Source organism: Eulemur rufifrons, chromosome 30 (genome assembly GCF_041146395.1).
Source record: "Eulemur rufifrons isolate Redbay chromosome 30, OSU_ERuf_1, whole genome shotgun sequence".
Lineage (NCBI taxonomy): Eukaryota > Metazoa > Chordata > Mammalia > Primates > Lemuridae > Eulemur > Eulemur rufifrons.
This window is the reverse complement of record NC_091012.1, coordinates 128403362-128427909: the sequence shown is the minus strand read 5'-3', so window position 1 is coordinate 128427909 and position 24548 is coordinate 128403362. Positions and strand designations below refer to the sequence as shown.

Below are 24548 nucleotides of genomic sequence, written 5' to 3'. Positions count from 1 at the left end.
CCCCACCCCCAAAGTCTGCTATCAATATTAACTGGAATTATACTGAAGTCTGATTAACTTGGGGAGAACTGACATTTTTGTCAGACCATCCATTAATATAATTTTAATTTTACCCCTGTTAAAAAAATGACATTCAACAGTTTCCTGGGCTTTCTTCCCAGGAAAAATCCATAGTTACAATTGAATATAGTATCTTAAACCCTATTATACCATTTAGTTGATTATTAGTCTAGCACATTTCTCAAATTTTCTGGTCTCAGAACCCCTTTATAGCAAGGGTCAGCAAACTACAGCCAATGGGTCAAATAGAGTCCACTATCTATTTCTGTTAATAAAGTTTTATTGGAATATAGTCACACTCACTTCTGTGTTGCCTACAGCTGCTTTTGCACTACAGTGGTAGAAGTGAGTAGTTGTAGCAAGATATAAGTTCCAAAACTCTAATTTTTACTTGAAAGTGCAAATGTAGCACTTTCAAGTATTTGCCAACAAATACTGTCAATTTTCCTTGAAATAGCAAGCTCACTTGTGAGTTGCACCTACCAATATTGACTTTATTAGAAAATTTAAAAATATTAATCCAATAAACCCAATGCATTAACACGTTTTTAATCAAAAGTAACCAAGTCTTCCCCCCCCCACCCCGCAAATTTGAGATGGCATTGTTTCACATTTTCACAAATCTCATTATTGTCTGGCTTAATAGAAGACAGTCTCACATCTGCTTTTGTATTCAATGTGTTGTAATCTGTGGTTTTGGTTAAAAGTATAGGAAGAAAATGTAGCCTCAGAGGTATATAAGCTGGGAAGGGAACATTTTAACAGTCTTTTCAGGTAACTGTGTATATTCACCCAATCTGGACAAGTGGTAATCCCTTAAAAGTTAGTTGCACTATGGACTCTAGTAACATCAAATCAATAGACTTTTCATACTGTTACATTAAAATCCATTCGTCTATTTTAAACTTTGAATGAACTTTGTAACTTCATACATTTAGAAAACTTGGAAAATGTTGGTTGACAGAGCTAGGAAGATCTTCCATATGTTGACATGTTTCTTTCTATAATATTAACAAGTCATACATTAAAATCACTGATTTCTTCAGCAAAGTCTTTATTGTGAAGCTGTCAAGCTTATGAGAGCAGATAGTACTTTTCTAAAACTCTTAATTTTTTGCTTGAAAGCTCAAATTTTACCACTGGCAACAAATACTGTCAGTTATTTTCCTTGAAGTGACAGGCTCATTTCATTCATTTTTGCAAAAATGTTGAACACAGACCCAAGTTTGAAGAACCAGTTTGTCAGTTGTTCTTTAAAGTAAAAATGATGTTCAAAGAAAAACAGTACCCAGTTCATTTGCAACACAAATAATCACATCCTTGGGACAAGGTGCATGTACTTAGGTATGTGCATAAGTGCTTTATGCAGTACTTCCCACTTTGTCACATCAAATATTAAAAAGATGTGGACTTATTCTGTTATATGCTCGTATCAAAATATAACATGTACTCCATGAATATGTGCAATTATGTATCAAAAAAATTAAAAAACTAAAAAGCACATTTTTTTCAGATAAATGTTCTTTTAAGTAGGAAATATCTTATTTGTAAAATATTTTCAGGATATAGTAAAATCTCACCATCTTAGTAGTTATATTTATATTTTATTGAGAATGGCGCAAAAGTTCTTGTTTGAAATAAAAACGTCTCTAATTTATCAAAAGCAAAAAAAAAATGTGGACTTAAAGGTTGAGATGCCCCCAATGTATGAGGATTAATCTTATTAGGTTAGTAAATTTTACTGTATTGTCAGGGAAATTTTTTTTTTTAAGAAGATAGGGTCTCACTGTTGCCCAGGCTGGAATGCAGTAGCTCTATCAAAGCTCACTGTAACCTTTAACTCCCGGGCTCAAGCAATCCTTCTACCTCAGCTGCCCAAGTGGCTGGGACTACAGGTGCACACCACCATGCCCAGCTAATTAAAAAGAAAAAATGTTAAGAGATGGAGTCTTGCTATGTTGCCCAGGCTGGTCTTGAACTCCTGGCCTCAAGCGATCCTCCTGCCTCTGCCTCCCAACAAAGTGCTGGGACTACAACCATGAGCCAACCCACCTGGCCAGTCGTACATATTTATGGGGTACAGAATATTTAGATACATGTATACAATGTAAAACGACTGGCCTATCTGTCACTGTAAACATTTACCATTTGTGGTGGGAACATTCAAAATCCTCTATCCTAGTTATTTGAAAATATACAGTAAATTGTTAACATAGCCACCCCACAGTGCCATGGAACACTAAAGCTTATTCCTCCTACCCACTTGTAATTTTGTATGCTTTAACCAACCTCTCCCTATCCCTGGACCCTTCCTAGCCTCCAATAACCACAATTCTGCTGTCTACCTCTATGAGCTCAAATTTTTTAGCTCTCAGATGAGTGAGATCATGCACAGACCCTAGAGTTTTAAACAACTCTCTGAAAATGGGAAACCAAATCAGATAAGTGTATTCACATTCTTAAGTAAAACCTTTTTTAAATTGTGAGTTTATTTCTATATTTGCTTTGGTAGATAGCCTTTATCAAATTAAGAAACTCCCATTATTGTGAGGCAAGGACATGAAATGCTAACCAAAATGTTCATACGCTCATAATATCCTGAAATAAAAAAAAAAACAAAAAACACCACATTAGGAACTCCCATTATCCTTAGATTCCTACATGTTTAAAATCATAAATATGTATTAAACTTTATCAAATCTGCAAATCCAACTAATTCTATACCTGACAGTACAGAAATCAGCAATGGGACTTTCCTCAGATTTGGTCCCCATGTTATATCTATCACTGTCAACTTGTGAACTACATAAAACCAATTGGAACGGTAAAGACTGGCCTTTTAAAAGTGAGCAAGCTAGGTGTGGTAGCTTGCACCCGTAGTCCCAGCTACTCACTCAGGAGGCAGAGATGGGAGGACTGCTTGAACCCAGTAGTTCAAGACCAGACTGAACAACATAGGGAGACACTACCTCTAAAAAGAAAAATTTTTTTTTAAGTGAGCAAGTTGGCTAGAAACATAAATATTTACTTGACTTACAGGTCTTTGCATAGAACAAAGTAAGGTCTGTTGAATGTGATTTTGGCAATTTGAAGTTATTCTGGACAACTGACTTACCGTTAGAAAATGTTTTCTTCAGCACAGGTTTGTGAAAAATCTACTCGCTGAGAAAATGCAACCCTGGCCGGGTGCGGTGGCTCACGCCTGTAATCCTAGCACCCTGGGAGGCCGAGGCGGGTGGATCGCTCGAGGTCAGGAGTTCGAGACCAGCCTGAGCAAGAGTGAGACCCCGTCTCTACTAAAAATAGAAAGAAATTATATGGACAACTAAAATATATATATATACAAAAAATTAGCCGGGCATGGTGGTGCATGCCTGTAGTTCCAGCTACTCGGGAGGCTGAGGCAGGAGGATCGCTTGAGCCCAGGAGTTTGAGGTTGCTGTGAGCTAGGCTGAAGCCACGGCACTCACTCTAGCCCGGGCAACAGAGTGAGACTCTGTCTCAAAAAAAAAAAAAAAAAAAAAAAGAAAATGCAACCCTATATTTGGAATATGACTAAATGGATTCATTCAGAGCAATCAACCAAAAACAGAAAAATAAACAATGGATAAAGTGTTAAAGCATATCTTTTCCTTACATATCATGATTAAGTTTAAAAAGAATACAATTTTAAGAATCACCATGAATAACAAAGTTTAAATAGTTCAAAGTGTTATTATAAACAGTTTGAAAAGAATCAATTGTATACACTGTTGAAAGTTGTTTGATATTTTATTTTCTAATTGAAGTAGTTTGTATCTGATTTCTTTACATCATTCCAAATGATGGTAAAGGAAACCTCCAGATCAGTCAGTACTAATTAGCTGTCATGAATCTACAGTAAAAGGACTCATTGAAGACTTAAGAATGAAGTATTACCAGAGCTATCAATAATTATAAACTTTCTCTAAAGAAATATAAAGCAGTTGGTATTTTGTAAAACATCTTCAAGCAACTTAGAGACTTCTATCTTATATTCATCCAGTCTTACATTGAATCAAATGAGGTTGCTAACAATTAAATACTGTGTCAACATGAATATACAAATATATATTCTGCATGTTCCTTCTAAGAATCAAAGACTGTACAAAAAAGAAATGGTAAATGGAGAATATAGAAGACATGCATCTTCTATCTTACATAGTCCTGGACATCAAGTGAAAAGAGGCAGACACTGCTCTAAGTGCACTACATTTATAAACGACTAAACTATCAATCTTCCCAACAACTCTGCAAGACAGGTACAGTTCTCATCACCCTCATCTTACAAGTGAGGCCCCTGAAGCCTAGACGAGCTGGAGAAGGTGCCTATGGTTACCTGCAGGTAGAGGGCAGAGTAGGGACTAGGGTACAGGCCATCTGAACTCAGGGCCCATGCTCTTACCTCTCCAGCACATCGTCTCGTAAGTACCTTGCAGCTGGTGGGGTCGGGGCAGGGCAGGGGGAAGGGAGGACAAAGTCCAATACGCTGTCCAAATTGCTCAGTTCATTGTATACCTGAGAATCTAGTGTCTTTTCACACTTGTAAGATTTAATTCAGATTTTGTTCTTTTCTGAATAGGAGGAAAAAAAGCAAGCATTAAAAAAATGGTGGTTTAAGGTAAACCAAAAACAAAAAGCAGTGTGCAAAAGTACACGGGAGTCCAAACAGTATAAATGAAACTTACCCTTACTAAGCAGGATAAACATTTCATACCAATATAAATCCTTTTCATCTTTATGACAGTCAGGTAACATAAAGAAACCTCACTTTCATTCTGCTACTTAAACTGTCAAGCCACACACAGTCAACACTGGCTGTTGTTAAATCTGTACACAATACAAATAAAGTATAAATCTAGCTAGGTATTTCAAAGCATGCTTTTACCTATTTTATTACTCAGAGTTACTCTGAAGTCGACACTGACAGCAGTCTGTACCTATTAAAGATGTAATTGAACACAATATTTACGTATGATAGATGAAATTAAGTTAAATTACAATTCACAAGTTTTGTAAGCAACTATTTACAGCCACAATTCCATAGATGTGGTAAGTAAACCAATGGCCATTCCTCAATAAAATACAAGAATTTCCATCATGCATAGTTTACAGGGTCCTGAAGACGTGGTCTCTTTAGAGGCTGGGTGTTTAAGAAATAATCAACAGTCAAACAAATCTTGGCAAATTTTTACACAAATGCTTGGTTTTTTTAGCCACCTTAGTAATACAACATATTTATACTCTAACTGGAAGTGAAATAAACACTGCATGAAAAATGCAACCCCATCAAATTCATTAGTAATAACTATTACACTCTCTTAACAGTAAGAACCATTATTCTTGGATTTCAAACATTTTATTTTGTTTCTGGGCATAGCTCATAGCATCGTATTATAGGAATCAAAGCATATAACCAAGAAAACAACAAAAAATTTAAAAATAAAAAAAAAACCTTCTTGAAGACCACTTCCATTCCTTATTTGAAATATAATCAATGAAACTATACAGTTTCCACATTAAATACAAATTAGTGAAAGAATTCTTCCAAGTAGTGCTGTATGTGAGCTACAACTTTACGCTATAATCATTATGATTTGAGATTTTCCAGAAAGAACAGCACTAGATCGGGCTGTTACTATCTAGGCAAGGAAAAAATCTTGAGCACCAGCAAATGCTTGAATTGGGGTCATAGTCGTAATTTCTAGAAACTTTTCAGACTAACCATATTTGTTAGAGGAGGTAAGCAGAAAAATATTTGAGTTGCACTAGCCCTATCAGGAACTATATCACATATGGCAAGCTCAAACATTCTTGGTAAAATAAAATGGAAGGATCCATATATACTGTAAATTCATCAAAACACTTATGTACAGAAGCCTAAATATCTCAGGAGATTTAGATTACTGATGAAGACAATCACTAAGTCAATTCTTCAAGGCTGGTTTCTTAGGAGTATTAAAAACCGGCCTTTGGTCTCAGATGCATTCCACCAAGATAAGTATTCAGGAATGCCAGAGAATAAGAAACAACCACCGCAATTATGCACTCTTAATTTCTATTCTTCAACTTAATGTTTTATAGTACCTCAGATTTTTGAATCCAGAGTTTGCATATTTAGGAAAGGAACTTATAGTGAGAGTGGATTAGGGAAGATTTACTTTTCTTCCTTGGAAGCCATGTGAAGGTTTATTGCCCTGTGTATTACTTTTCATCACCAACAAGTTCTCTGGAGACCAACAGAAAAAAAGTGTCACAAGCTGTATGATGGATCCTGTATTTTCAAGTTGCATGTGATTTCAATGTGGCTAGTGAGATCTAACTAGCTCAGCCCTAATTTCATTAGAGTGAATAACTAAAAACAAAATAAGGAAGGGTAAATTTAGTTCCCAACACAAGGGGAAAAAAAAACCTCTCCACATAATAAAATACATCCTTAACACAAAGTAAGGGTATAATATACTCTGCAGCATGATATTTTATTGTATTTCTCAGCTGTAGTTCTTCCATTCAGAAATTGGAGACCATTTTTTCATTGTTATTCCCTCCTCTTTCCCCAGCTTAGGGATATGTTGAAAACTGCCTGATTTGTACAGTTGTTCTGAAATTAAATTTTCACTCATATACATTTTAAGTGTTCATAAAGCACTCAAAATTGTAGCTTACATGTATATGACTTCTGAAAATAAAATAACACTTTTAACATAATCTTTCTGTTCTGTAAAAATATTCTACATACATGCACACGATCAAAACAATCTTTTCATGTTTGGGAAATTTTTTCTGCACAGAAAAAAAAAAGTCAAGAATTATATCAGCATTTCCAATGTTATAACTGGGTGCCACCTAGTGTTCAATTTCTGTAACTCCCAAGCTTACAAATTCAAAATTGCTATTAAAACCCAGGTTTTAAAAAGTACATTTTAGAAATGCTTTTTTTGATAAGTTTATGATGGCAAAATGAGATCATGAAAAGAATGTACATGATATCAAAATTAGTATAAAAATAGCCACATGCTACTTAAATATGTAAAACAGACTTATCGTTTTTTACTTCAAATGCAGATTTCTGCCTCCCTCAAATTTTATCAAAATCTCAAAGGAACATCTAGGTAACTGGAATATACACATAGATTCTGTACAGTCAACAGGCTAGTCAAAACTGGGGCTTAATTACAATCCATAATGAGTACAAGGCAAATGGTTTATTCAAAACATCCATTTACTTACTGGAAGTGGTCAAAGTAGGAAAGGCAGCAATGCATTTTTTTCTTTTTTAAAATAGGAGACATGGTCTTCTACCCATAAGCTCCATTACATCAAAAGAACAAAGTGGGCTTAACATCTCACTTAACATAATCCATCATTACCAGTTTTTAAAGAAACACAAATATTTTATAGAAACAAATCAGTTTGCTTTAACAAATTGTACTCATGCTAATGAAATTTTAATCATCTTTAAGGGGCATGGCCAAAATCCAAACTGTAGGACAATCCTCGGAAAAATTGGAATGTAAAATGTTGAGTTCGATTTAGATCTGGAAGAGAAAAAGAACATCAGGCCAAAGGAAAAAAGAATTCTTTATATTCCAACAGCCTACATATAAGGGAGACTCCCTACACATACATATGAGGGAGACTTTCACCTCTTTAGGCTATCTGGGAAATAAATCCAATTTGAAGAGCAAATTCCACATACCGGTTAGTAAATCTCTTTTGTAATGTTAGTGTCTCCTTTCTTCTTTTTGTGCTAGTGATAAGAGATTTCATGTTTTGTGGGAGGAGCAGATATGGAGGAACATGATCTCTTTAAGAACAGGACAAGTGCGATACTGACCTAATCCTCCTCTGAGTCAATCTTGTTATAGGAGTGATGGCTAGAACACCTATAAACCATATGGATAAATGTCTCGGAAAAGTAGAGTTCTCAGGTGATAGAGAGCAAACCCTTACAAAACGTTCAAGAGAACTCAAATTCCTTTAATAACCACTGTCTTTACCTTGTCTTTTCCAGCTGGCCAGCTGGGTCCAGTTCTGAGGCGGCATTGGCACAGATTCAGAACATTTTTTCTGAGAAATCTTAACTATAAATCTTCAACCTATCATTTCGTTGTATGTGGTTTCATATTCATGCATACTCTCTGGTTAAGTTCCTTAATTTTCTAAAGAGGGCTTCTACTCCAGCTCAGCTGCAAAAATGTTTGGATGGGCCCTTAATCCACAAGTCAGCTGCATGTCAGGTTCTTACCATAGAATAGAATTGTTAATTCTATGGTCAAAGTATTAGTAGCAGTTTAGTCACAAGAATTCTCTTGGTTCAGGGTCTCCAAAGAGAGGTACACTAAGAAAATAATAAAACAACATATTTATTTCTCACTTTCTATTTTTGGGTATGTACTAAAATGCATGTAACCTCAGAATAGTATTCTTGTGTTTAAAAACTCAAATGCACATACACATTGTAAGGTATGTACACAAATTTTCTTTAATTCATGGTGTATTTTAAATGGTTTGGAGATACATCAAAATATAAAATGGACTGAAGGATGAGTAGAGGGATGGATGGATATGTGATAAATCAAGTACAGAAAAATGATAACTGAAGAATCTGTGGTAAGCATAGGTTGTGATGCCTAAATTAGATTTCCCCAAAACTGGCCCCCATACCTTTGAAAATCTCTGGCGATTCTATTGCATAATCTTGGGTCAGGAACAACTGTTCTAAGTACTCTGAAATTCCATCTCTGAATGAAGTTAAACATCAATTTTTTTTAGAGACGGCATCTTGCTATGTTGCCCAGGCTGGAGTGCAGTGGCTACTCACAGGTGAGATCATCATGTACTACACCTTGACTTTCTGCCTCAGCCTCCAGAACAGCTAGGACTACAGGCACATGACACCATGCCTGGCTTATTATTATTTTGGATTTATATAGAAAGGTGGTCTCTGAACTACATTTTACGTAAAAGGAGTTGAAAAGAACAGCCCAAACCAGATTTAAGAGTAACTTATGATACCACCCCTATAAAATTAACTGTAATTTTACTGAATAAATTTATGTTGCCAAAAGACTAAGTTTGAATTTCATTCAAATATAGTAACAGAAGTGCACCAAAGCATTTATTTGTATGGGGATTACTGCTTTATTATCAGGAAAAACAATACATTTTCCTCAAAATAAACATACCAACTGCAAACCAAGAGTGCCAATAGCACATACCAAACAGATAAAATAATGTAATTGGCAACAGGCCTCCATCTTAACTAGGCTTTCGGTATATATTGTAATCCCAATGCTGGTTCAAACAAGATTTTTCTTTAAACATACTAAATAGCTACCTCTTTAGACATTCTTCATTAAACAAGTTTTACGATTAGAGTGCCTAGTGTTTGCCAAAACAAACACTGATCTTTTCAGGAATATTGAAGAATTCTCAAAGTATAAACTGTTTGACTAGTTGTCTTCTAAATAATACTGAGTATAATTTAGTCTCAAAATATACCAAACATACCCTCATTTAAGTGTTCCATATTCTTAAAATTAAAGGAAGTTAGGGGGAAAGAGTTTATTTCTCTGTGGACAGTAATGGAACAACCAGAAAATGCAAGGTGCATCAACTTACATCATCAATGTCTTCATCATCATCTCCAATGTCATCAAACTGAATCTCATCATCATCTCCAGGACCAAACGTATCAGTTTCATTGATTTTAGCTAAAGACACAATAACAAATATACTCATGTAATAAAACCAAAATGTTATTAAAATGAATAACTACCCACTAAAAGAAGTGGGTCTGATATCAAATGTTGAACCACAAAAGGAGACTTTCACAAGTCAGCCTTGTAATTTAAGTTTCATTATAAGAAAAGTCTTCCTAACTTCTATATAACAAACCTACTACTACTACTATACAGAATATTTAATACAACAAAATTCCCTGCAAGGTCACTGCTATATCAAGAAGGAGAGTATTTGTGTTATAATTTTCTTTTGTTCACCAAGGTATTTTTAGTAAGACAGGCTCTAATTACACTAATTCTGAAGCTATTTTAACTTCCAGGTATGCTTCAAAAAAGGTTGAGCACATGCTAACAACTTATTTCCTTGAGATAATAATAGTGGTTCACCATGAGATAGAGTCATCAATTAGAAAGATTTGGTCAAATCATGCTTATCCCTAAGCAATGAAAATGAACCAGGAAGTGTTAACTCTACTCATCCCTAGATGTATTAGCATTTCCTAAATTGGAAATGCCAAGTAAATAATTTTGGCAGGACTTTCACACTTAAGTAAAATTAGATTGTTATTCATAATAAAATACAACAGAGAACAGAGCCAGAAATGAAAAAAGTAGGCTTACAAAATAGTATGCAAAGTATGTTTCCCCTTTGATGACGTTCCGAGGGACTTATTTTTGTTTTAGGTTTTCTGCATTAAGAATGCATTAGTGGGCCGGTGGCGGTGGCTCATGCCTGTAATCCTAGCACTCTGGGAGGCCGAGGCGGGAGGGTCACTCAAGGTCAGGAGTTCGAGACGAGCCTGAGCAAGAGCGAGACCCCGTCTCTACCAAAAATAGACAGAAATTATCTGGACAACTAAAAATATATATAGAAAAATTAGCCGGGCATGGTGGCGCATGCCTGTAGTCCCAGCTACTTGGGAGGCTGAGGCAGGAGGATTGCTTGAGCCCAGGAGTCTGAGGTTGCTGTGAGCTAGGCTGACGCCATGGCAGTCTAGCCCAGGCAACAGAGTGAGACCCTGTCAAAAACAAAAACAAAAACAAACACCACCTAATCGTGTAAGCGCAAAAGCAAATATGCAAAATATGCAAAATCCACAAAATTCTACCAAAATCCCTTCACCTCAACACCAACAAATAACCTAAATACCATGTAACAGGTTAAAAGAACATTACCATGCTCTGGAAGCTCGCCGTATGCCTTCAGACTTCTAGCTTCATCTGCATTGTATTTTAAAATTACATCAGCTTTGTTATCCTTCAATAGAGACAAGTAAGTTTTAAAACTAATTATGCCAAAATATTCAGTTCTTTCACAAATTATTTTCAAATTGAATTAAAAAGTCTAATCTCACTGTTCTGCTAGAAACTCTTTTTTTAAAATTTTAAAGTTTTCCCCAAACCCCTAAAAACATCCTTGGGTTTAACCCAGTAGGAAGCGTACATGCATGACTGACTAACGATTAACAAGCTTAGGAAATATATTTACAGATCTGCCTTTTAATAGAACTGTGGAGACCCCATCTTTTGGATAGATTATTTACTATTACCCTTTGAATAGAGAAGTCTTGTTTCTCAGGGTACGTATCAATCAGAATATCCTGTGCAATTTTTACATCTCCTGAAGACAGCTTAGTAGATACGAAGCCCAAGAATTTGTATTTTTACAAGTTCTTTGGGTGCTCTGATGCAAATGTCCCATTGAGAAATAAAGCCTTAGAATGTTTATATTTCCCCATTTCAAAAGAACTGAGAGAAAATTGATTGCTTCAACTTCAAGGGCAGTGTGATTAAGACCAGTACTTCTTAAAATGTAAAGTGTATAGAAGCTTATGGGGATCTTGTTAAAATGCATGCTCTGATTGAGGAGGCGTGGGGTGGAGTCCAAGGATCTGCCTTTCTGTAATAACATGCTCCCAGAAGACAATGATGCTGCTAATTCCTGGACCACCCTGTAAGCGGCAGGAGCATAGGAGGAGAATCACAGGAGATTTCGAATCATAAGAGCTGGTCCTGGCTGTCACTTTACAAATAGGAAGTTACTGCTTTCGGACCCCTGGTGTCCTTATCTATCAAAAAGGGAATTGATTATTCTTTCTTCTTCTGGGGTTACTGTTAAGATCCAAAGAAGAAAATGGACATTAAAATGGTATGGATTTAAAAAAGCCTTTCTCAACCTTGGCACTATTGATTATTCTGAACTAGATAATTATTTGTTGGGGGATGACGTCCCATGCATTGTAGGATGTTTAGCATCACCCCTGGCTTCTATGTGATACAGGACAGCAGCACTGCACCACTAGGCAAGTTGTGGCAACCAGAAATGTCTCCAGTCACTGTCAATGTCCCCTGGAGGGCAAAACTGCCCACAATTGAGAACCAATGATTTAAAGTGAACATTTTAATTCTTTATTCTGAAATACTTTTTAAAAATCAAAGTATAATCAAGGCTATAAAAATATTAATAATATCACACAGGGATGAGTTCCAATATGTGGAAATCAAATGGATTTGACAAACCCACAATGAGCATATAGTCAAGGTTAAGAATATGAAGGGCAACTAATATTTTCTTTCCCAAGTGCTCATTTAAATTTATCACACATACTTTTGTTATGGTGTGCATTGTAATTAATTGTGTGCCTATCTTATTTTCTCTACTACCAGGCTATAAGCCTTTTGTGGGATGAGAGCTTGACTCACTCAGCTGTATCCCCTAGAGTAATGGTTCCCAGGTTTTGATTTAAGGACCTATAAAATAAAGAGACCATTTAGCTTCATGAAAAGTTCACATGTTGACTCCACAAACTGGCATTTGGGAACCATAATCCCTGGGGTATTTAGCACAATGGCTAAAACACAACTGGCTTTTAAGGAGTGGCTCATCAAATTTAAGCCAGTAAACAATGAAATATTTAAATGTAATTTTTACCTGGTAGTCTCGGAGACCAACCAATATAATGTCTGAAGTATTTATCCAAACCTATAAAAGAGAAGTTACCATATGTCATATTTAAAATAAAAAGGAAAAATCAAGAAATTCCAGATTAACAGTTTAGAAATTAAGAGATTTGTGAACCACTCCAAGTGGTTAGTTATTTATTATTATATGAGAATGCTTGTAATCCCAGAGCTTAGGGATCGCTGAAGGCCAGGAGTTCAAGACTAGCCTGGGCAACATAGCAAGACCCCAGTCTCATTAGAAAAAAAAAAAAATGAGCTAGGTGTGGTGGGCGTGCACCTGTAGACCTAGCTACTTGGGAGGCTGAGGCAGGAGGATTACTTGAGCCCAGGAGTTCAAGGCTGCAATGAGCTATAATCATGTCACTGTACTCTAGCCTGGGTAACAGAGCAAGATACTGTCATATATATAAATATATATATATTTAAAAATATGAGAATAGAAAATTACGTTGTTTTATCTCCTTCTCCTTCTTCCCGGCCTTCCACCCACACACATATTTACAGCTCCCCAAACTTCTTTAGTTTGGGAACGGAAGGATTAACATATCAAAACAAAGAAACAAACAAAAACCCACAAATCAGAGTTGAGACTTTTAACCACCCTGATTAATAAATCTGCCTGAACACCTACTAAATGGTGAATTAATCATTACTTTTCAAGGCAGTCCATTCATGATCATATTCTCAAAATGCAACATGAATACTTATTTAACATAATTCATATTTTCTTAAAATGTACCCTTTACAGTTATTCCCCCAATCCCTAAACCAGAATACAAACAAGGGCTGCATTCCACATGGCATGGGTCACTTCAAGTGTCCTTGAAACTGGAATAGTTCCCCAATCTTTCTTACTTTCATGACACTAACATCTCATTAAGAGCCAGGCCATTTGTTTTGCAGAATGTCCTTTAACTTGGATTTGTTGATTGCTTCCTCAGGATTCAGATTGAGGTTACATATTTTGCACAGGAATACAACACAGGTGATACAAATGATTCTTTAAGCAAGTAGAATCTGTAGAAAATTACCACTAAGAATCCTTGCTATTTGACTTATAGGTAAATCATTATTTACCCAGGCAAATCTTTTGGGAATTTCCAAAAACGAAGTCCTTGGCTAATAAAAACTGTACAGGCATTTTCCCATCTTAATCAAGTTTATATTAAAGTAAAATAAATCTCCCATACCTACCTTTTTTCTCAATTTCCCTCTGATGTGACATAACCTCTTTACACCATCAAAACACATCGCCTCTAACCTTCCATTTCCCAGCATTTTGATAACCTGAGCGTACTCTAGGGAGGAAAAAAGAAAAGGGTATGAAAAGGTTCAACTTTTGATATAAGCAACTTATTAAAGTCTACACAAAATTGAGAAGTAAATACACACAGTTGTATTGGTTGGGAATAAATATATGCAGTAAAAGTATAAATAAATACAAGGGGGTGATGAGCACCAAACTACCTAATGGCAGAGCCAGAACAAAAACTATGCAATGACAATTCTATAACAAACTGTCTCTGCTATGTTTTAATTGCTCATTGTGAGTAAGTATATTGACTAGTAAGTATTCATGACTGTATACTCTACTTTTGGAGATCAAAGGCGGCTTCTCCGAAAATGCGTACATACTACACCCAATCAATCTCTCTCATTCAGATTCTTGCCCAATTTTGGCTCTCCTTTCCCTGAGAACCTTCAGACGCAAATCTCATAGAATTTTGAGCACATCTGGCAAATACAAGCAGGTGAAATGTTAACAATATCTTTGTTAAATTAGAATATCTTGGTGATTATTCTAGAGTTCTCGTAAAGCCAGAAAGATACTCCCAGGTAAAATGCCAAACTTGTAACCAAAATCTTTCCAAAAGGGTACCCAGGAAGCAACCTGATTTTACTGCCACTTACAAACCTGTGACAAGGAGATTATGAGACATGGAGGGTGGGGTGGCACATCACTTCAAATCCTTTAAACCAGCAGTCCCCAACCTTTTTGGCACCAGGGACTGGTTTCATGGAAGACAAATTTTCCATGGACTGAGAGTTGGGTGTTATGGGTTGGGAGAGGAGGTTCCTAATAGGCCACAGAGCTGTTCTGGGTCACGGCCCGGGGGTTGGGGACTACAGTTTTAGATCACTCAAGTTGTACATAAGACTAACCCCCAAAGAGGGTATCACCAATTTGTAAACACACCAAGACATAATTCTGAAAGGCCCACCCAGTGCCTCAAGATGGTTAATCAACTCAGAGGCACCCTTTCTTCCAAAGTGGGGGGAAAATACCGGGAGGGGGAACATCTGCCCAAGTAATGTCAACTGCTAATGGAGGTAAGAATGACTAAGACTAGGAAGCAAAAGGTCTTTTAGCCAGAAAACAAGTTTCATTTCTAGTGGCTTGTATGTATGGCATAAATAAATCCACCAAAAGTTCTATAAAAAGACAATCAAAAAACGTTCTTTGTTAAAGTGCTAGAAATCGGGTAGGTGTGGTGGCTCACAACTATAATCCGAGCATTCTGGGAGGCCAGGAGATTGAGACCAGCCTGGACAACACAGTGAGACCCTCATCTCTACAAAAATTAGAAAACTTAGCCGGGCATCGTAGTGTGAGCCTGTAGTCTCAGCTACTCAGAAGGCTGAGGCAGGAGGATCGCTTGAGACCAGGAGTTGGAGGCTGCAGTGAGCTATGATGATGCCACTGCACTCTAGCCTGGGCAACAGAGAGAGATCCTGTCACAAAAACAAAACAAGGGGCCGGGCGCGGTGGCTCACACCTGTAATCCTAGCACTCTGGGAGGCCAAGGTGGGCGGATCGTTTGAGCTCAGGAGTTCGAGACCAGCCTGAGCAAGAGGGAAACCCCGTCTCTACTAAAAATAGAAAGAACTGATCTGGACAGCTAAAAATATATACAGAAAAAAAATTAGCCAGGCATGGTGGCACATGCCTGTAGTCCCAGCTACTGGGGAGGCTGAGGAAGGAGGATCGCTTGAACCCAGGAGTTTGAGGTTGCTGTGAGCTAGGCTGATGCCATGGCACTCTAGCCCGGGCAACAGAGTGAGACTCTGTCAAAAAAATTAATTAATTAATTAATTTAGAGCCTGAAATTCGATCTTTAAAAAAGAAAAGATGTTACTAACAAAAGCCTAACTTATGAAAACACTTACCTTGTCCATCTTCTTTGAACACCAGCTCTCTTTTCTCAGATTCATTCTCATTCTTACCTCTACGTCTATTTTTACCTCCTTTACCTAATGGTTTTTAAAAAAGAAAAGAAACATTAATCATCTGCCAAACAGTATGAAAAAAAACTAAATTACTCATGTTAAACTTGCAATCTCTGATCACAATATTAACATATTATTATCCCCCAACCCTTCTTGGAATTTCCTTTTGGGATTTTTCTGATATAAAATACAAATAGCAGATATTATATATTAATACAAGTATTTAGAAAAACATTTCACTTTAGCACCCATCCTTTCCAAATAAAAATGCAATTCCATAGATGTTCTTCTAAGCTGAAATCTTATGATGCCTTCTGAAGCCAGGTCCTATGCAAGGAACCTGATTATTTTTAAAATGAAATGAGGAGAGTGTCTAGACAGAGAACTGTGGTTTTTCAACCTTTTGGCAGCAGATCCCGATAAATATTGAAATCTCCATTCAAAACTCAATTTACTTTTTTAACAAAGCTGGTCCTTAATCAACACCTTGTTTCTGTTATACAACCCCGGTGGCCATGCTATAGTGCCATCCATTTCCTTGTCACAATCACCCCATGAGGTAACAACAGTCATCTACTCACAGTTTACCAATGAGTCCACTGAAGCTCAGAGAACTCACTTAAAATTATAGTCATTGAATCAGGGTGACCATATTCACACCTACTCTCTTTTCACTCTCAGCCCCCACATTAGGGTACATCCACAGCATTTTGTTCCAATTCAAGAACCTAAACTACATTGGTTCCTGATAAATTTTATAAAAATGCCCTGTCCCTCTCATACTTGACACCTCATGAAAGGAGTATGAGTAGGAAATGACTGGGGGGGAAAGGCAAAGTTATAGCTACTGGAATGGGACACACTGATTTTGTGGTGGTAGAGGGAGGGGAGCAACTCTGGCAACCCCAAGAATTTGAATTTCATCCTATAAGCTGTAGCATACATTAAGCAAGACATTTGAAGTTAAAAAGGTGCTAATAATTGCCTAAACTTGGAAGCACTGAAGATGTCCTTCAATAGGCAAATGGATGGATAAACTCTGGTACATCTATACAATGGAATGTTATTCAGTGATAAAAAGAAATGAGCTATCAAACACTGAAAAGACATGGAGGAAAGTTAAATGCGTATCAAAAATAAGTGAAAGAAGTCAACCTGTAAAGGCTACATATATAGTATGATTCCAAGTACATATGACATTCTAGAAAAGGTAAAACTATGGAGACAGGGAGAAAAATCAGTGGTTGCCAGCAAGTGGGGAGGAGGCAATGAATATTTGGACCACAGGGGATCTTCAGGGCAGTGAAACTATTCTTCATGACACTGCAATGGTGGATACATATCACTATACATGGGTCAAAACCTATGCAATGTACAACATGAAGAGCTAACCCTAATGCAAACTATAGATTTTGGCTAATAACAATGTATCTATCTTGGCTCATTAATTGTAACAAACGTACAACCCCAATGCAAGATGTTAATAATGAGGGAAACTGCGGGTAGGAGGGAAGAGAAGAGGGTATATGGGAACTCTCTGCTCATTTTTCTATAAACCAGAAACTGCTCTAAAAAGTAAAGCCTATTAAAAAGCAAGGGGCATAGGGATGTAATCAGCAAAATCCAATCCTACAATTCTGTAGCAATTCTATAAGACAATCTGGTTTCTTCAAATAGATATATTATGAAGAAAATTTTAAAAACCAGACAGAAGAGGAGCCTAAAGATTAAAGAGACTGAAAAGATCTATCAGTCAATTGCAACACCCAGACTAACTCTGGATCCTGATTTGATGAAGATGGTGCAAGATTAGCCATAAATTGAGGGCTAGGAGACGGGTACACAGAGGTTCATTACACTAATCTACTTTTGTATATATTCAAAATTCTTCATAATATAAGTTTTAAAATAAAAAAGCAAGAGAAGAAGAGTACAAAACTACCACTGGTGCAAAAAGGAAATACGTTCATATTTGTTTACATATATACAAACTACTTCTGGAAGGACATATAAAAAAGTCAGCAATGACTGCCTATGAGAAGAAATAGGTGGCAATGGGACATATTTAGGAAAGAGATTTCACTTTTTATACACTTTAAAATTTGAATCATGTGAATACATTTACTACTCAAAAATTTTAAATAAAAATTCCTTTAATAAAAGGCAGAGGTGTGACATGAGCCTCTGAGCGGGAAACTGGTAAGGTCACCGTTCTTATTACAGGTACAATGAAGCAGGCCTAGCCTAGAACCATCAAACACTGAAAAGACACGGAGGAACCTTAAATGCATATGGATAAGTGAAAGAAGCCAACCCATAAAGGCTACATACATGTATGAAAAGGAAGAAGATTCAATTACCTCTATACTCTTTCTACCATTTAGGACGCTAGAATTCTATCTCACTGGTATCCCTAAAAATCCCTAATTCTCCCCCTTCCCATCCTTGTTCTTCATTCTTTAACTTCCGACCTTCTGTGCATCTGCTTTCTAAGGAGATTTATTTTTCTCTCACCTATCACTTCTATGCTAGTAATTTTACATCTCCGTGCCACTATTTCAACTTAGCACTGGTCTTTTATCTCTAATGGCTCAGTACATCTCCAGTGAAAGGGCTACTGTCATCTCGAGCTCAATTTTATTCAAAACTCAATTTGCTTTCTTTTATTATACAAAGCTGCTCCTTAATCGACACCCTTCTTTCTATATGACCCCAGTGACCATGCTCTTAACTACTATGTAATAATGCCACACATTTACTTGTTACAATAACCCAATCAGGTAATAATAGTCATTTACTCCCAGTTTGCCAATGAGTTTGCTGAAGCTCAGAGAAGTAACTCATTACTTCAGAGTCAGTGATCAGGGCAAACAGATTCACACCTAATCCTAGCCCCCATCCACATTAGGCTACACCTCCATAGCATCTTGTTCCCATTCCAGAACATAAACCACACTGGCAGCCATTTCTAAAAGGTGGGAGGAAAGGCTATCAGTGGCAGTGTTACTAAGGGACTCATGGGAAGAGCTTGGGAGCAGGAAAAAGTTCACAGCCCAAAAATAATCAAGAATGTGCACCTGGCCAATGCAAAGACAGACATGAAACTTCTTGAATCAAGTGACTTACTCTCTCCTGGGGCAGTCTCCGACTGCTCTGCGCTATTGTTAGGTGGGTCTCTACAATTTCCCGACCCACCTAGAGTCCTTACAGTTCAGTATTTGAGGCATTTCTTAGGGCACACTGAAACTAATTTCCTAGAAAGAGAAAAGTATTTCAAGCTATTAATCATGCCAGATCTGCAAAACAGAGTGCAAGCTCCATTACGGCAAGGATTATATCTGCTCTGTTTACTGAGTTAAATACCTGAGTTTAGCAATTCTTCCAATTAATCAGTCAAGAGTAGTCCATACATTTCTAAAGGAGTGGTAATTTTAAAATCATAGGTAGTAACCTCTTCAAAGTGTGGGAACACTTCACTCCAAATGCTCTTCATGAATGAGCCAAAAGATGCCTTTTTTCCTGATTTGAGGATGGGTTTCTAATAACTTCTAGAGGATACAAGCTGTTAAGAATTAGTTCAAAGCAAAAGTCAACATAGTTCATGGCAATTTTTATCATTACTTGTGTAACCATCACAAGACTATACTCACAGGGCTTCTGGATTTTCCAATGGGCAGGGGGGGAACCCCAGAAAACTAAACATGAGTTCATTGTTAAACCCCATTTCATAAGATTCAGGAGTCTTGAAAAATATTCTTCCTTTAAGTAAAAGAACAGATAACTGAGAGAACCAATTTGTTTTACATGTACAGGAATGATAAACACCAAACTCAGCATAGTGGTTGGTTACCTTCAGGAAGAGAAGAAGAGAGCAAAAGGGGATTGGGAAGGGGTCCACAGAGGGCTTTACTTCAATCTGTGTGGTAATTCTTAAGTTCAGAATAATCCATTTCCAGGTGTTCATTATATCATCTATATTTTTTATATGTCCCAAATGCTACTTATTAAGAAAAATGATTCATTACTTGACAACATACCAGAATTAGCCATACCATGATCTTTCCCCTCTCTATTTTATTGTCATGTAAGGGAATGCACTTTAAATTCTCTTTTGAATGAATGAGACCAGGTCTGAGTGTACAATTAAAGATAAACATTCTAACTTTTTACCGTGCTTTCTTTCTAAAAGAACAGGTAGCCTCTAAACTAAAGCAAAATTCTCAAATTCCTTCTTTAAACCAATCAGAAGTGTTTTGGAGAAATTCCCAGAGGGGACCTTTCTTAAGCAAGACATGAGGCTAATGAACTAGATGTGATTTAGTGTAAAAGTCTTGTCCCCTTCAAACCAAAGGGGAACCTACTATTCACCTAAGGGTGGAGTCAACAGAAGGGAGGTGACTAAATACAACAAATATTTATTGAGCATCTACTAAGTGTCAAGTGGTAGCAATCCAATTTGATTAGGACAGATACTATTCCTGTCCTTTAGAGCTTACAGCCTAGTGAGGGAACTGCAAATATCATTACTAAAGGTGAGAATAAGATACCTATTGAAGTAATCCAGTTACTATCTCAGAGGGAATAAAGAATTATAGCAGGGCCAGGCATGGTGGCTCATGCCTGTAATCCTAGCACTCTGGGAGGCCGAGGTGGGTGGATCGTTTGAGCTCAGGAGTTCGAGACCAGCCTGAGCAAGAGCGAGACCCCGTCTCTACTAAAAAAAAAAAAAAAAAAAAAAAAAAAAAAAAAAAAAAAAAAAAAAAAAAAAAAAAAAAGAAAGCAATTAGCTGGACAACTAAAAATATATAGAAAGAATTAGCCAGGCATGGTGGCACATGCCTGTAGTCCCAGCTACTCAGGAGGCTGAGGCAGGAGGATCACTTGAGCCCAGGAGTTTGAGGTTGCTGTGACCTAGGCTGATGCCATGGCACTCTAGCGGGGCAACAGAGTAAGACTCTGTCTCAAAAAATAAATAAATAAATAAATAAAAAAGAATTCTACCAGATTAGAAAAAAACTATAAGACTTTTAAAATCCTTTATCATTCTATCTTTCCCAGGTAAAAATCCTTGCTACTAAAAGGACCTGCAAGCTTGATTTCTGAGGGTAGCATGGTGGAGTGCCCTGAGGACTGCACCAAACTGTGCACATAACTTTGACCAAGTACCCCGAGGAATAAAGTGGGTAGTGACAGCTACAAAGAGGAAATATGATAGAATCCCTGGAGCCAGCTGTTAAGGAGAAGAGAGAACACAAGTGGGCCAGGGTCAGGGAAGAAGGTCCTCAGGATGAATAATCAAAGGAGACTTCTCATGCACTGTGAAATATACTCCTCTTCTGTAGGAAATACAATGTTCTCCTTATTTCTACTTGAACAATTTCTTTGAGAAATTACAAGGACATCAAAAGTGACAGAAACTGTAAATCTGTTAAAAGGAGAATTTCTTTAGGAGTGTATTGCTTTTTCCATTTTGAAAATTCCAAATAAACTTATCCCCAAGTCTGATAATTTGTGAATGTTTAGTCTCAGAACGGAAGAAACTTTATTCCCACCACAATATAGGCATGATCTGAAGTGAAAGTAGAAAACTTGGCTAAATATGGAACAAGTCTTCTAGAAAAACAAATAAGCTAAACCCTGAAGAGGGATGGAAAAGAGTCAATTTCTAGAGCTGAGCCTTAAAAAATGCATCAAGGTTTTGCCCACTGTTTACAAAGGACAGGGAGTAGCCCCAACAATACTGAAATGTCCATAAAGAAACCCATACAGGAGTACCTGGTGGTCAGGAAAGCAGACATCACCCTTTTAAAGTTCAGCACTGCTTTCAGAGTTTAACTCCTCATGCCTGGGAAAGGTCAAACGGGCCTATCTACGAATCCATGGCCGCCCCGGGGAAGGTCTCCCCCCCTCCACCGAGCCGCGGTCAGTCTGGCGCGAATCAGGAGCAAAAGCCCACATTCTCCCGCAGGAGGCCCTACAAAAATGGCGTCGGCTCCACCCCAATGTGACCAAACTGGGAAAGAGTTAACTTCCCAGCTCCTCTCCCGGGCTCAGAATGGCGTGCGGGACGCCCAGCCGCGAGAAGGCAGAGCGGGAAGGAAAAAAGGTCACTGCGGCCGGGTCGACCCGCAGGCCCCGGGTAGGGCTGGGGAGACCCGGCCGAACAAGAGTCGTGGTCCTGGGGTCCGGGCGGCATTACCTTTATTCTTGGGCATGGCGGAAACGGCGGCCTCGCGGAGTCTCTGATTTCTTTCCGGGGGGCGGTGGCGGTGGCGGTGGCGGCGGCGGCGGCGGCAACCCCTCCGAGAGGTGACACGAGGGAGCGCGCGGGACTAAGCAGGTACTGGAGGCCGGGTAGCGTGCGCGGGATAGTCTCGCGACCCAGCTCTTCCGAGATGTGCCTGCGCCCACGCTCGGCAGCAGCAAATGGCGTCGCGGCTGCTTGCGTCACTGGTCCACGCCTCCCGCCGCCGGCTGGGCCCGCCCTCCGAAGCTCCATGGCGCAGGCGTGACCGACAAACCCCTATTGTTAGAGCCGAGGGTGATACGTTCTGGGAGGGTTCGCGGCAAGCCGGGGAGCACACGGGGGTGGGGGGGGAGGGGGCGGAGTCAGGGCGGGAAGGGGCGGGGCCCTGTGTCATAGTAAAGGGTGGATTGAGGTAGCGCCCGCTGCTGGCTATCCGCTGACGTCTGCTGCTTTGTAAGAAACCCGTGTCTCCCGGTTTGACAAGTTACTGACTCATTAACCTCATAGTTGGCTCAGTTTTAACGCGGCCCTTTCACCCGCCCAGCCAGTTTGGGAGCCTTCCTGTCAACCATTTCCAAAGCATAATATTTGCATGACACTTGTTATTACTTTCTAAATATCTGTCGTCCCTACCTCACTGTAAACCTTCCCAGGCAGAGACGTTTTTTTGCTTACCATTTACCCACACGTAGAAGAATGTTTGGCACATAGTAGGTGCTCAATACACACAGGAAGAAAGGAAGGAAGGGAGGGGAGATGACTAAAATTCACATGTTGAAGTTCTAACCCCTAGTACCTCAGAATGTGACTGTATTTGGAAATGGGGCCTTTAAAGAGGTGATTAAGTTGAAATGAGGGCATTAGGGTGGGTCCTAATCCAGTATGCAATTGTGTCCTTATAAAATTAGGACATAGGCACAGAGGGAGAACCCATGTGAACAAGAAGGTGGCCATCTATAAGCCAAGGAGAGAGGCCTCAGAAGAAATCAACCCTGATGACACTTTCATCTCAGACTTCTAGCCTCTAGAACAGCGAGAAAATAAATGTATGTTGTTTAAGCCACTCAGTCTGTGGTACTTTGTTATGCCAGCCTTGGCAAACCAATACAGCTGTCTATGCTGGGCAAATAGCTTTATTTCTAAAGTAAACTTATTTTAATTAAATCACCTTTCTTCAAACATCAGGGTTTTAACATCATCTCTCTAGGGAAATGGACATACTTAGATGATAGAGAAATAAAATATAATCATCTAACGCAGTGATTCTCTACTGGGAACATTTGGCAGTGTCTGGAGACATTTCGTGTTGTCACAACCTGGGGGAGGCGGGCAGTGATGCTTGCATCTAGTGGGCAGATGCCAGGGATGCTGCTATACATCCTACAGTACACAGTACAACCCCCCTTCGCCCCGTTCCCCAGCAAGCTAAGGATTATCTATCCCAAAACATCAATAGAGCTGAGACTGACAAACCCAACGACAGATGCAGCTTTTCAGAGGGAAACTGAAAGATGATAAAAGACTCAAAGTTCAGGGTTTCTCTTTCCATTTGCAATATTTTACAGTTTACACAACCGAGAACGAAAGGAGGTCTTTATGAAATTTGTTTAAATTTTGCTTCAAGGCCAAATGATTATGAACTTGGGCTTTAGAGTTAGAGAGACCTTGGTTCAAATCCAGGCTCTATAGCAATTTATTGCTCTATGATCTTGGACAAGTTATTTAATCTCTTATAAGCCTCATTTTTCTCACCTGTACATTGGGTCTAGGAATAGTACTTACCACATTAGGTTATTGCAGGAATTAGATTGATACAATGCATTCAGTGTTTGGCAATTGTGCCTAGTACATGAGAAGCAATCAGTGAGACTCCAAGTGTTTGGAAGTCCAAATGTTTAAAAATCCAAAGTCTCTGTCAATTACCTAGTACAAAACTTCAACAGAGAAAAAAAAATCAGGCTTCATTTCTCTACTATGGCATAGTTCGACATCTGACTGATCATCAGAATCTCTTGGAAGAAAGTGAGTCATGTGGACATCTGGAGAAAATGTGTATGAGGCAGAGAGAATAGCAAGGACAAAGGCCCTGAGCGAGAGCATGCTTGCCATATTCAAGAACAGCAAATAGGCCAGTGTGGCTACAATGCATCAAGCCAGTGGAAGAGTGTGGGGAGATGAGATCAGAGAGGTAGGGAGACCAGATCACTTGTAATCTTTAGGTTTTAAACAGATCATTTTGGCTTCTGTGTTAAGAATAGACTGTAGAGTTAAAAGGGTAAAAACAG

The 24548-nt window shown here is 38.3% G+C and overlaps 1 protein-coding gene across 1 annotated transcript; it reads right to left on the bottom strand.

Annotated features, from left to right (window-relative positions):
• Window positions 1-3883: 3883 nt before the first annotated feature.
• Window positions 3884-22421, bottom strand: EIF1AX (eukaryotic translation initiation factor 1A X-linked). The gene is made up of 7 exons (XM_069464433.1): window positions 22216-22421; window positions 15957-16040; window positions 13983-14086; window positions 12757-12807; window positions 11001-11082; window positions 9703-9794; window positions 3884-7616 (listed from the first exon to the last, which is right to left on the bottom strand). The coding sequence occupies exons 1-7, from the start codon at window positions 22229-22231 to the stop codon at window positions 7611-7613; spliced, it is 435 nt and encodes a 144-aa protein (XP_069320534.1). The 5' UTR covers window positions 22232-22421; the 3' UTR covers window positions 3884-7610.
• Window positions 22422-24548: the final 2127 nt, after the last annotated feature.